Source organism: Tamandua tetradactyla, chromosome 19, assembly GCF_023851605.1.
Source record: "Tamandua tetradactyla isolate mTamTet1 chromosome 19, mTamTet1.pri, whole genome shotgun sequence".
NCBI lineage: Eukaryota > Metazoa > Chordata > Mammalia > Pilosa > Myrmecophagidae > Tamandua > Tamandua tetradactyla.
Window position 1 is genome coordinate 56,906,548 of NC_135345.1, and position 12,953 is coordinate 56,919,500.

General features: G+C 33.8%; 2 protein-coding genes across 7 annotated transcripts in view; one reads left to right on the forward strand and one right to left on the reverse strand.

Moving 5' to 3' along the window:
* PAICS (phosphoribosylaminoimidazole carboxylase and phosphoribosylaminoimidazolesuccinocarboxamide synthase) overlaps positions 1-12,953 on the forward strand; it is a 77,216-nt gene that overhangs the window by 9,668 nt on the left and 54,595 nt on the right. For 2 of the 5 annotated variants that reach the window (XM_077136952.1, XM_077136953.1), the window contains exon 1: positions 8,854-9,252. The exons of the other annotated variants lie outside the window; for them this stretch is intronic. In XM_077136952.1, the coding sequence (XP_076993067.1) occupies positions 8,871-9,252 (382 nt within the window). In that variant the 5' untranslated portion in view covers positions 8,854-8,870. Of the gene's footprint in view, positions 1-8,853; positions 9,253-12,953 lie in introns of those variants that run through there. 5 annotated transcript variants of the gene reach the window in all.
* PPAT (phosphoribosyl pyrophosphate amidotransferase) overlaps positions 1-12,953 on the reverse strand; it is a 42,410-nt gene that overhangs the window by 3,947 nt on the left and 25,510 nt on the right. Inside the window, exons 2-10 of one of the 2 annotated variants that reach the window (XM_077136962.1) lie at positions 7,594-7,660; positions 6,726-6,932; positions 4,939-5,051; positions 4,693-4,838; positions 4,126-4,198; positions 2,897-3,048; positions 2,242-2,369; positions 1,425-1,646; positions 562-682 (exon numbers count right to left, since the gene is read on the reverse strand). In XM_077136962.1, the coding sequence (XP_076993077.1) occupies positions 562-682; positions 1,425-1,646; positions 2,242-2,369; positions 2,897-3,048; positions 4,126-4,198; positions 4,693-4,838; positions 4,939-5,051; positions 6,726-6,932; positions 7,594-7,660 (1,229 nt within the window). The remainder of the gene's footprint in view (positions 1-561; positions 683-1,424; positions 1,647-2,241; positions 2,370-2,896; positions 3,049-4,125; positions 4,199-4,692; positions 4,839-4,938; positions 5,052-6,725; positions 6,933-7,593; positions 7,661-12,953) is intronic. The other variant, XM_077136961.1, reaches the window with a different exon arrangement.

Consider the following 12,953-nt stretch of genomic DNA (forward strand, 5'->3'; position numbering starts at 1 on the left):
TGAGTATAGTAGAGGGTAGAGGGCTGGGGGCACATATGAAACCAGAAGGAAAGACAGATAAAGACTGAGATCGTATAATTTAGGAATGTCTAGAGTGGACAATGATTCACCTGACTTTTTTAAAAGGTGTTTTCTCCAAGTCTCATCATCATTAAAGGTAAATCTAAATAAGCCTTTTATTTTTTCTTATTTGTATCCACATCCAAATTACTCTATTGGGGTCTGTGATAAAACTGTTTTTGCTTTTCTTGGGAAGGGTCTGACCTTTGGAAAGCCTCATTCCCCAAATCCATATGGAGTAACTTCAAGAGTCACCTATTCCCGAAAACCTTTCCTCCTTCTCTGATCTTACCTTAGCCTAGTTTGCCAACATAGCACTTATTGCAGTGCCCATAAATATAAGTCACTTTCACTATTCAGAATAGTATTCAACACCTGCTCAAGTTACACAGTATCTACTTAAAAAAAAATTGAACATTAGTCTAAGTAAGTGCAAAGATTAATGAGCTTTGGAGTTTCTCTGTTAATAAATGATTAAAGTTTGAGGAAATTAATACCTACCTAAATATTCTGCAAGATGATCAAATTCTGGCTTATTGGCAATAAGCTCTTCTTTTGTGGGAATGTTTATTCCCATGAAGCATGGATACCTAATTGGTGGTGAGGCTACTCGGATGTGTACCTTGGAAAAGAATCATTTCACACATTATTTTGAGATTAACTATATACAGCTTTAATTTTGCAAAATTCCCTTTCATTGGCCAAATTTAACATAAAATTTCTTTCAAGAATATTTAATGACATATGGGTAATAAAGCAAACTGCTGTGTTTCACTGAATTCATTACCAACTGAAATATTTAGTCAGAATAAGCTCTGAAATACAAAAATACAACAATGTGCAAAATTTATTATACTGGGATTGCTTCTACGTCTTCAAATTAATCATTACTCAATGGATTTAAGAAGCATTCTCTTTTGTGGTTTTTAATTTTATAAAAATTTTAAGCCTTATTTTTTGTATGTTGTATGGTGGAGGGGTCATATGTCATCCTTTTTTCCAATTGCAGCAACATTTGTTGAATTTTGTGGGGGCAAAAGTGCATGGGCCAGGAATCAAACCTGGGTCTCCTGCATGGCAGGCGAGAGTTCTATCACTGAACTACCCTTGTAAGCCCTTCACCCTTTATATTTAACTTTTGAATGTACTGAGAAGTAAATTTAGTATACGGCATAATGTTGACTATTAACATATTTCCCAAGTTGCTACAGTTATCAGTAATCCGACAAATCAACCAGATTTAAAAAGCATTGATTTGCTAAACTGAACAACCCATGTTGATCCACTGTACTGAATTTTGGCTTTTATGCCAGTATTACATTGTTAATTATTGGTACTTTAGGATATGTTTTAATATTACTTACCTCTTTTGCACCAGATTCTTTGAGCAATTTTATTATGGGAGAGATGGTGTTACCTCTCACAATAGAATCATCTACAAGAACGATTCTTTTGCCTATAAAATTGTCTGACAATACTCCAAATTTTTTTGCGACACCAAGTTGTCTTAACCGCATATTTGGCTGAATGAAAGTTCTTCCTACATAGCGGTTTTTACATAGCACTTCCACATATGGAAGTCCACACTGATGGAGGAAAAAGAAAAGGACAATAAACATCAATATACAGAATACGTTAAGTTCCTATTTTCTCTGTCATGCTGCCATTATAGCATGTATATAAAATTACAAAGTGTGGTAGTTATTCTCAGCTCTGCATCAAATTATAATTTTCCTTCACTATTCAAATTGTGGGGAGAATATGCTAAAAGAAAAATCAGTGAAAGTAATATACTTGGTGGGAAAAGCATTCATTTTGCTAAAATTTGTATTGCCTTTCTGAAAAAAATCATTAACTTTATCTTGGAGGAGAATGCTAAACATATGAAGACAGGGCAAAGAATAAATAATTGTCAGAAGAAGTCACATATTTAAAAAGTATCAGCCACAGAAATAAATTGATGGTTTTTGAGGGAAAGAAAGGTAATAATTCTCTAAAATAGTTCCACTGAATGAAAAGGCATTATTTATTGAATAAAAACTTTTATAAAAGAATTAGGCTTAACCTCCAAGACTTCCTTCCTTTACAGTAAGTTGAAAAATTTGCCTTCATAGGCAAGGATTTCTTATTCTACTGCTAGAGAGTAATTCACTGGCTCATGTCAATTAAAAAAAAAAATACCTTTACTGCATAACCAAGGGCAGCAGGCGTAGCAGATTCGGGAACAGTGCTGACCAAATCTGCATCCACAGGCGCTTCAACTGCCAACTGCTGACCACAACGATATCTTACTGTGTAAACCATTTGGTCTGGCATGTTTGGAGAAGTAAAGAGATTATTTTACTTGGTATGATATGCTATTGCTAGTATAAAAAAACTGGTTTCCCTAGAATGTTTCAGATTGAGCAGAATGTACAAAATCATTATATTGTGAGATATGTTTGGCAAAATTTTGAAAATTTATCCTCTACAACAGAATGTAAGGAGATATTATAATATATAAAAATATAATAAATAACATACAATACCTGGCACTATAAGAACTTTGTAAATTATTAAATTATTAGATGATTCAGAAAGTCATGAACTGGCAAATTAAAAAATAAAAATCTGACCTTAATACAAATCTGAAAATCCTGATACTTTACACTTAAAGAAAAATAAAATCTAAGAATTGAACGAAAGAGGCTATTATAGTAATAAGCTGCAGGTTAGGTATCATATACAAAACATGTGCCTTTTAAGAGCTAGGTAAACCTCTAGGCCAAGAACTCCTGTGTTTCAATGAGATAAATAAAAGTTATATCTACAATAGTAAAAGAAAAATTTTCCTTACCTTCAAATATACTATCTGGTCTTGCAAAATAAACATATTCAAATATACAAAAAGCTGTTGAATTTCCTCCCAAACTTGATATAATATCAAGAGTTTGGACACTATGTCTGGATATTTTCACAATTTCTCCGGGCAAGACTTCACGGTAATATCTTGATAAACAATTTTAATAAAGAAGACTTTTAATAAACCAATCTTTTGGGTTGATATTAACATCTATTATAAAGTATGCATTGAGTCCCCTCCTCCCTCACAGAGAGAAAAACAGTTTAATTTAATATAAAGTCTAGCCATAGACATTTTTTTTCCTAGCTCTGCTGGTTTGAAGCTATTAAGTACTCCCAGAAAAGCCATATCCTTTAATCCTCATTCATTATTGCTGGGTGGATCTTTTTTATTATTTCCATGGAGATGTGACCCATTCAGTTGGGGTGGTAACTTTTGATCAGATGGCTCCCATGGAGATGTGTCTCCACCCACTCAAGTTGGAGTTGCTTACTGGAGCCCTTTAAGAGGGAACCATTTTGGAAAAAGCTTGAGAGCCACAAGAATCAACAGAGCCCACACAGCCAGAGACCTTTAGTGCGGAAGGAAAAACGCCTCTGCTGAAACCTTATGAAATGAGGATAGAAAGCCAGCAGATATTGCCATGTGCCTGCCAAGCTGAGTAACTCCAAACTTCACCACCCTTTTCTTTGGAGTTAAGGTATCTTTTTCTTGATGCCTTAATTTGGACATTTTCATGGCCTTAGAACTGTAAACTTAATAAATTCCTTTTAAAAAACCCATTTCAGTTTCTGGTATATTGCATTCTGGCAGCATTTAAGAAACAAACACTAGCCATAGATTTTTAAAAGAAAAAGCAATATGCCTTCAGCAGTAATTTCTGTAAATCTTTGCTACCCATAAATTCTAATTGAGAATTTTTTAAAATAAAGGCCAACAGGACATTTTATCCTGACTTAAGTTTTCCTATTGTAACTATTTTTTATTAAGGCAACTCTTCCTTTCTAAAAGGAGTCTCACGCATTTTGAAAGATGCCAGTTTCAGAATTAGAAGGTATGTGTGGAATAATAAAGCTAAATTAAAGTGCGCACAAAACATAAGAAACTGTATTTGTAAACATATTTTCTGGTGAGCATCAAAAAGAAAAACTTTCATATAAAAATCAAAGAAAAATATCTAGGAATGTGGAAAAAACTAATATGCTGAATGAAGTAAAACTTACGTTGCACCAATAGATAAAAAGCTACAAGATTCTGAAGATATCACCCATCCTTCTGTTTCTGAGAGTTTCTTCCCTGTAAATTTCAAGACAATTCAGTTAATACATTCAAGAAATTTTAAAAGAGATTATCTATCTAAGAGAATAAATACCAAAGAGATAACTTGAAAAAGCTCACAGAACATTCACTGCTATGACTTCTATACGTATATAGAAGATATACAGATATCTTCTAAAACTCCTTCTCACATTATGATTCCATGGCTTGAATAAGACATCTGATAAGTCAAAAAAAAAGGCAATAAAATCATACTGCAGAAATGAAAAAGCTGGGCAACGGATATGAAGAGACAATTTAGAAAGGAAATAGGAATGGCCTATTTGAAAAGCCATTCATGCTCAGAAGTACTCAAGAAAATATACTTTAAAAACAACAAAGTATTTTTTTTTTTTTACCTACCCCATCCTCAACCATAAGCTTCTTATACCTAAATATTTTCAGGTGTATCAGTAGTAAAACAATTACTCTGTTAAGCATTATGAGATTAAATTCCTTCTGAAGTTTATTACCTTTTTCATTTATATCAGATACAGGAATAAGACGACCAATGCATAAAGGCCGATTTCCATAAGGATCTCGGACTGCATAGATAACATCTCTGTGCATGATAAGCAGGGAGTATGCTGTCGGTGCCTCCTTCATTAAGTTTTTAATTCTGAAAAATTAATCAAATAATTGAAAGAATAAACTTCAGTTAAAAACACATACGAGACCTTATTACCAGAGTTGTAAAGTTTAGTCCAATTTTACATTACCTTGCTACCCAGTCTGGGGTGTCATCTCGTTCCTGAGGAGGGGTATATGCCAATAACTGGGTAATCATTTCACTATCAGAACTTGTTGACAGACCAACACCGTGACGGAGTATCTATTTAGAAAGGAGACAACTTTAAGCATTAGGAGGGAAGCTTCACCCCTACTCCTCACCCAATGGCCCACCTTAATAGAAAAAGAAACCAGGCATTCTGTGAATCTCAATTATGAAAATCTTGCATTCCACTAATGGTATGTGTATTCTAACAATGCACAATCACTGCTAGAGGTGCTAACAATTCTCTCAAGGTTTTCAAGCAGGAAAAAAAGGTGCTTTAGAACATATAGAAAGGCTTCTGAAAACTTAATTTGAAGGAATGTAAACCTGCAATGGGCAGGGTGGTGATGGCGAAGGGTAGCTGGGATGCGGCTTGTAGTTGTTCTTCTACCCTCAACACCCTTGATGCATAGGATACATTCCATAAGAGTGGCAACCTACAGTGGTGACAGTATCTAACCATCCTTATTATCATGGAGACAGAAGAAAGGAATTGACTTTAAACAAATGTAGAAGATGTAATCAATTAGTTGAATGTACTCTATGATGATTAGCAGACAAGGACAAGAATGATAAAGACAAGGGCATCATTTTTGACAAACATAGACAAGTTTAGAATGGCACTACAGAATGCAATAGCACACTTTCAATGGGCAGCGAAATGGATAGAGATGAAATCTAAAATCTGGGTAAGGGTTTATGTCTAGAAATAATGAGCTATAGTTTGTAATTGAACTCACTGGTTATCACTAAGTGGTGAGTTTTTAAATGATTTTTACTTCTTATAGTTGTATGATTACCTGAATTTTTAAAATGAGCCATAATATTCTTTGTTACAGGGACAGAAAAGGATATTCTCTTCATTATAGTGCTATTGCCTAAGAAGAGGGCAAGGTAAAAGCCCTGGGAAATACTAAAAGCTAGAATCAGAAATAGAGGGGCAATGAGTGGTTCAGAAGTTTGGGTTCTAGATATTTTCTACCCATCAGTTCATCATCATTCAACTTTTGTAACTGTTTATCCTATGTGAAATGCCTGGCCTTACAATACTAAGGACACAACAGTGCCTGCATGTATATGTAAACCATCCTATTACTAAATACCACCTGGTTCTGAGGTCACTAAATGAAGATTATTGGGATCTAATGAACCTAAGAAACCTATAAATTAATGAACAGCCAGGATAAATAAGAAGCCATGAAAAATAGAGAAAGACACCAAGTAATTCAAAAAGGAAGATAAAATGATAAATGAAGATACCAGTAACACAGAATGCCAAAGTAAACTCTCTTTGTCCCTTCTCCTAGGTAAAGCTTAGTTCTTCATAATTGTTTCCATAATATATTTCTCATCTATATTAAAGTTTATGCTCAATTTCCTTATGCCTTGAACATGGGGACAAAGTTAAAGGAATGCTAGGAACCCACAGATCCTAATTTCTCTGTGCTTTTGAGAATCAACTTTTCCAAATCTCTGCTTTAAAGCAGTGCATCAAGATCACCTTGAAAGCATATTAACATGCAGATTCTCAGTATCTCTCCCACTCTAGACGCTGGGGTATATCTTAGAATCTGCAATAATAACAAGTATTCCAGGTAATTCTGATGAAATTGTTTCTTGCAATTAGAAAACAGGAGGCAACAACTAGGAAATGCCCTTTACCAAAAGCCTCGATAAATAACTTCATTAACTAAGCTCAGTAGTGAGAAAAGCACTTATAAAAACACTTACCTTTTTCCTTAATCGGGCAGCATTTACCAATTCGCCATTATGTGCCACTGCTATTTTCCCATGAAGTGTCTCAACAACAAAAGGCTGACAATTTTCTAATTCACATTTTCCTGTAGTAGCGTACCTCGTATGTCCAATTCCAAGATTTGAAGTATATAATTTCTTTAAATTATCTTCATTAAAGACGTGATTTACTAGACCCATACCCTAGCAAAATCAAAAGCAAAAATGGATCTTATAAAAAACAAAACAAAACAATGGTATTGCTAATAAAAAAAGTGGAGTTAGTATTAATAGGAAGTATTTTATACTTACTATAAAGCTGTGCTAGGCCCTTTGCTTAGGCAATCCCAAATTAGACAATGCAATTCACTTAATATCTGTGCTGCGCTGTGGAATTCTAATCTTAAAAAAGACTAACCTAACTGTGAAAATTGTAAAGCACTTTTGTTTTTTGTTTTTTTATTTTGCATGGGCAGGTACAAGGAATCAACCCGGGTCTCCGGCACAGCAGGCAAGAATTCTGCCACTACGCCACCACTGCCCACCCAGCACTTAAGTCTTATGAGATACTCTGCACTAAAACATTTAAGAACAGATGTACTAAGCAATAAAATTTGTCAAATACAAACTAAAATTAATTGCATTAAAAAAACTCAAAACATCTTAAAGTATTTGAATAAATGACCCATGTGATTCAGTCCTATGCAGGTAATTATCACAATTAGATTACAAAGTGAGAAATGACCAATCTAAAGAGTTTATTACTTCTAACAGCAAATTATTTCTTCAACTTCCCCATCCCCATATACAGTTATCATCTGGATAGTGTTACCTTGATAATTAAAAAAAAAAAGTTCAAATATACCTTGTGTATTTTGAATGTTGGCACTGTATTCCCATCACTGGTCACAATACCAGCACTTTCCTGACCCCTGTGAATATAAAAAGTGGCCCAATTGATAAGCTTCTTGAAGAACTTTATCACAGATACTCTTCTCAACAAGCATCCATAAACTTTCAGTATGACAACATGTCAGTGCTACCTGTACAAGTACTTTCTGCATTCAATACATTCGGAATCAGTACATTCTATTGACTGTACTATGGCTAGCAACGGACTTATAAATAAAATTTATTTAAATATTTTAGCTCTTCTGCATTTTCCAAATTTTCCCCAACAAATATCTATTACTTTTATTATCAGAAAAAGATAAATAAATGCTGTTTTTAAAAACCCTCAGTTGTCCTGGAATTCTCTCTATATCCCATGTCTGTATTCTGTTTTCTATTTTAGTATTTTTAGGTGATGGTACAGAGAAGAAAGCCAAAAGATAGGCTGAAGGTATGGTAACATATTAAAATTTAAGAGGTTCTGCATTTCTTTGCAGAATAAACTCCAATTATACAGGTTCTGTTGCTCAACAATTTTTTTAGTAGTTCTGAAAAATCCTAATACAAGGTACTTACTGACCAATTTTGTTTCAAAGAATATATGTGTCAGGGTAGATACAAAAATAAACCCTTTACTTTTATCTGTATGCAGTTAATTGTCAATAAACATGTCTGAGCTATTCACATACTGTAATTTTAATAACAAGAAAAACAATATATTAAATGTATTTGTAAAGCAAAATCTAAAAATTCAAATGAAATGATTTTACTTTATCAATTATGCTACAAATAGTTATGCATAATACTATACAATCTATAAGAGTTAACACATCGTGACTGAGGATTTCTTTAAATGGTGAAATGATTTATTCTCTAATTTAACAGATGCTAGAAGAATAGGTGATTCGTGTCAGAGGAAGTCATAGAAACGTCAGCTATAAACATCAGGGCAGAAACAACATTTGCCAACCATTTCCAAACAATTTTTAAAAACCAACAATCATTTGGTAAAGCAGAGTAAATTATATAATTCTTTCTTAAAGAAATAAGGTTAGGAATTATTTAGGTCCAAGTTGCTTTAATCACAAAGCTTGCTCATCTGGCAGTTTCTCAAGTTACTCCCCTCAGGCAGCTTGAACCAGTTAAACTAGATCCTCACAGCTCCGCAGAGCTTATTGACAACCAGCCGCCTGGTTTCCTAGGAAACAAAACCTTGGCTAGAAAGTGAATCATTTCCAGGTCACTTTCAACATGGAGAGTGGAGCAGGAAAGCACTGGACTGAGGAGGAGGTTAAAGCTTTGCTAAGTGTGTGGGCAGAAAAAAATATACGAAAACAACTTTATGGAACACTAAGAAATAAAGGAATATTTATTTACATTGCTAAAAGGCTGCAAGCATTAGGAGTACACAGAGACTGGAAACAGTGCCGGGCAAAGTACAAAAATCTCAAATATGAATACAGAACAGTTAAATATGCCCACGACTCTGGAGACAGCTGTAAAACTATGAAGTTCTTCCATGATTTGGATGCGATCCTGCACTATGAATCTGCTACACTATTAACGGAGAAGGATGCAAATGGCAGGCACCTGGCAACGCTGAGCCCAAGTACAGCCCCAGAGAACACTGAAGGTAAAAAGCAAAACTACTATTCTGTTGTTTTTACCTAATGAGTACAGGACTTTTAAGCCCATAAGATAATCATGGCCTGAAAGGTTAAAACACAGACACACACAATGGACTTGTTAGGCTATTTTGCACAGGGTAAAAATTTTTTAATTAAAAAAACAAAAAAGATAAATAGGTTAATACCACCACTTCTTGGGGAAAAAAAAAAACATTAAAATGACTAACAGTTCCTTCCTTTGGTACATCAGAAATGTCTTTGAAATATGGACTGTGTTCTGAAAATATTTCAGGTTTTAATTTTATAAAAGCTTCAAAAAACTTAACTGTTGTTCCACAGCTCCAAACAACTTTCTACTCTAATGTTCCCAATTAATTAATAAATAAAAGCACTAAAATACAAAGTGATGATAAACATTTCTTTATTATTCATTTACAAAAACAGCTCCATTTTAAGCAATGAAATTAAACAAAATTAATAGATTAAATTATTTTGAGATCAAAATAAGGTTCTTGACCTGATTGTGTGTGTGTGTGTGTGTGTGTGTGTGTGTGTGTTAAGCTCAACACAACTTACACAGTTTGCTCAGTAGTGCATGTATCACTAAACAAAGGGGGGAAATAGCAGTAATGAGATTTCTCCCATAGCCAAAGTCTTACAGATGTTATTTTTAAGAGCAGAATTTTTCGATTCAAAAAGCCGGTAACCATTATGCACACAAAGTGCAAAGCGCTGAGCCATATGCATGCAGTGAATGAAAAGTAATCTCAAGAAAAAAGGGGAGAGGGATTTTGTTAACATAATAAAGAGAGGGGTCTATAATGGTACATGCTATCAATAACCTTTTATTTTGCATTTATTTAAATACTAGTGCTGTGGAACATTTTTCCATATATTCACTTTTTAAAAAAAATTTTTAATTGTATAATATATATATAAAACAATGAAAGAAAAAAGCAATAGTTTTCAAAGCACTCTTCAACAAGTAGTTACAGGACAGATCCCAGAGTTTGTCCATTCCCTCAGATTTGTTGTTGTAGCTGCTCCAGAATATAGGAGGCTAGAAGGAATAATAGATATTCATTTTTAGAAACTGACTATTCATGTCAATGGGCGAGTCTTAGAAATGTGACTCTCTTTTGCTTACAATTTTGGCTGTTTTATTTGACCTATAGAACTCAACTTTTGTTTTTTCATTGTTGTTGTTTTGCATGGGCAGGCACTGGAAATCGAACCCGGGTCCCTGGCATGGCAGGAGAGAATTCTGCCACTGAGCTTCTGTCGCACTGCCCCAGAACTCAACTTTTTGTAATCAAATAGTTTCTTTTCTAAGGCTTAGAAAGCCTTCCTTTCTCCAAGTCTGATTCATTTATGTTTTCTGGTTTTCTGTGGAGGAAACCAGCAGAATTTTAATCAATGCATAGTAAGTTGAAAAAGTGGGAAAAATGAATATGTCTTTTCTACTGTGATAACCTTCATGCAGGTGGTAAGGTAGATGATCTGGTCCCCAATGTTAGGGAGTAGGTAGCCTGAACCTTGTCAAAAGAGCCAAATACACCTTTGACCAACTCTAATAGTCTCCAAATCATCCTCATCCTCAACATCAGGAAACCTTTAGCCTACTGCTGCTAATCCACATGCCTTCTCTGACCAAGTTTCCACTCAGTGTTCCTCTTTATACAAACACATGTGGAATAATGATTTAAGAGCTTTAGTTTCAAATCTCCAGGGCACAGTGATTATGAGATTCATGCTAGGGTCAGTCAATATAAGAAAAAAGCCCTGAAGGGGTTGGGGAGAGAGCTTTTCTAATTTACCCCTGCCTCTATGTTTAGTTCCAGGCCCCATTTTATGAATAGGAGCCTAAACCAGAAAATAATATAATCAAGCCCAGGTATTAAATGACTTGGGTATATCGATCTTTCTCATTTCTCTCAAAAGAGGATTCTTACATAACTCCAGGTTTTTTTCTTCCTAGTTAACCCAAGGAAAGTAATTCCATGTTTCCCCACTAAAGTTAAAACATTCCTTAATTGCAATTTAGCCTCAAGTAACTATGAAAGCTGATTTAAATTTGACAGTGTTTACTTTGAGAATTTAAAAAGTACAGTTATGACATTTGCAAACAGTAGGCTTTTTATGCTTCCCATATTTATTTTTCAAAACATTTTTTATTGTCAAATATAACATAAATACAAAGAAAAGAAAGAAAAAGCAATGATTTTCAAAGTGCATTTCAACAAGTAGTTACAGAACACATTACCATTCTACTAGCTGCTCCAAAACACTGGAAGCTAGAATAAAATTTTCTTTTTTTGTGAAAGATAACATATATACAAAAAAATCAATAAATTTCAAAGCACATCACAACAATTAGTTACAGAACAGATTTCAGAGTTTGGTATGGGTTACAATTCCAGTTTTAGGTTTTTACTTCTAGCTGCCTAAGATACTGGAGACTAAAAGAGTGATCAATATAATGATCCAGCAATCATACTCGTTTGTTAAACCCTACCTTCTCTGTACAACTCCACCATCACCTATGATCTTTCTCCCACTCTTTAGGGGGATTTGGGCTGTGGCCATTCTAACTTTTTCATGTTGGAAGGGAATAAAGGAATCACTGATATTTTTAAGGTGACGATAAAACAGCATTTCTTATCTTTCTCTTTAATAGGAATTCCTCTAAATATGGTGCATATCATAATTTTAAATGAATGTTTATGCCATTAAAGTCATACCTACCATTTGATCTCCTGATGCAAAATACAATCATCACTCAATACAACAAAATTAAAACATAAATGCAAATGATATTAAGATGAGTAATTTTTTTTATTTGGAAAAATCACAAAGATCAATTAAAATGTACTTAACCATATCCTGCTTAGAATGCAAACTCACTGTAGTAAAAACTCAACTTTATATGCCACCTGAATTCAAAATTCTATAGGTTGGGTCCTTTTAAAGAGGTACTTTACTTTTCCCTCAATATTATTCAATTCATTTGATTACTATCTTAAAAGTACCTAAGACACAGACACTAAATAAAATACCAATATAAAAACATAATTTAATTTAAAAGCTAACCACAACAATTTCTTTCCTCTAGAAACTTAAAAAAAAAAATTCTGAAACCCCAAAATAGGCCTTGTCAATGGAAAGAAACTGTCTTTAGATAATTATTGATACCATATATTATAACATTGTTATAAAATGTGTCTATCACAAATCAATATGAACAAATTCAGTTCAATCCATTGGCACTATTAGTTATGTTATTCCGATTTTTATTTTCCTTAGTGCTGATTTCCATAAGGAACATTGCTCTATTTCCAGGCAAAATGTCAGCTGCATGAGAAGACAAGGAAGACATCTCAGGAAACCCTTTACTTTTGGTTTCTCATATCAGACTAATGGAACTAGGTATAGTATGATGGGCAAAAATAAAATAAAACAGATCCAATTTCAAATTGGAAAGTAAGATTGGTTTCTATTCTCAGAAAATGGATATTTTTCCCTGGTAAAAATAGTTAGGATTAATTGGTTTCCCCCTTTTCAGCAACCTATACTGAAAAAACCGTATCTAAAACAAATGGTATATTTACATGTTGTTACATGTAAACTGCTTAGGAATATTAGCCCTCTAATTTCCAACCTTTATTCTTTAAATATGTAAGAAATCTAATAGCTAAAATTGCACATG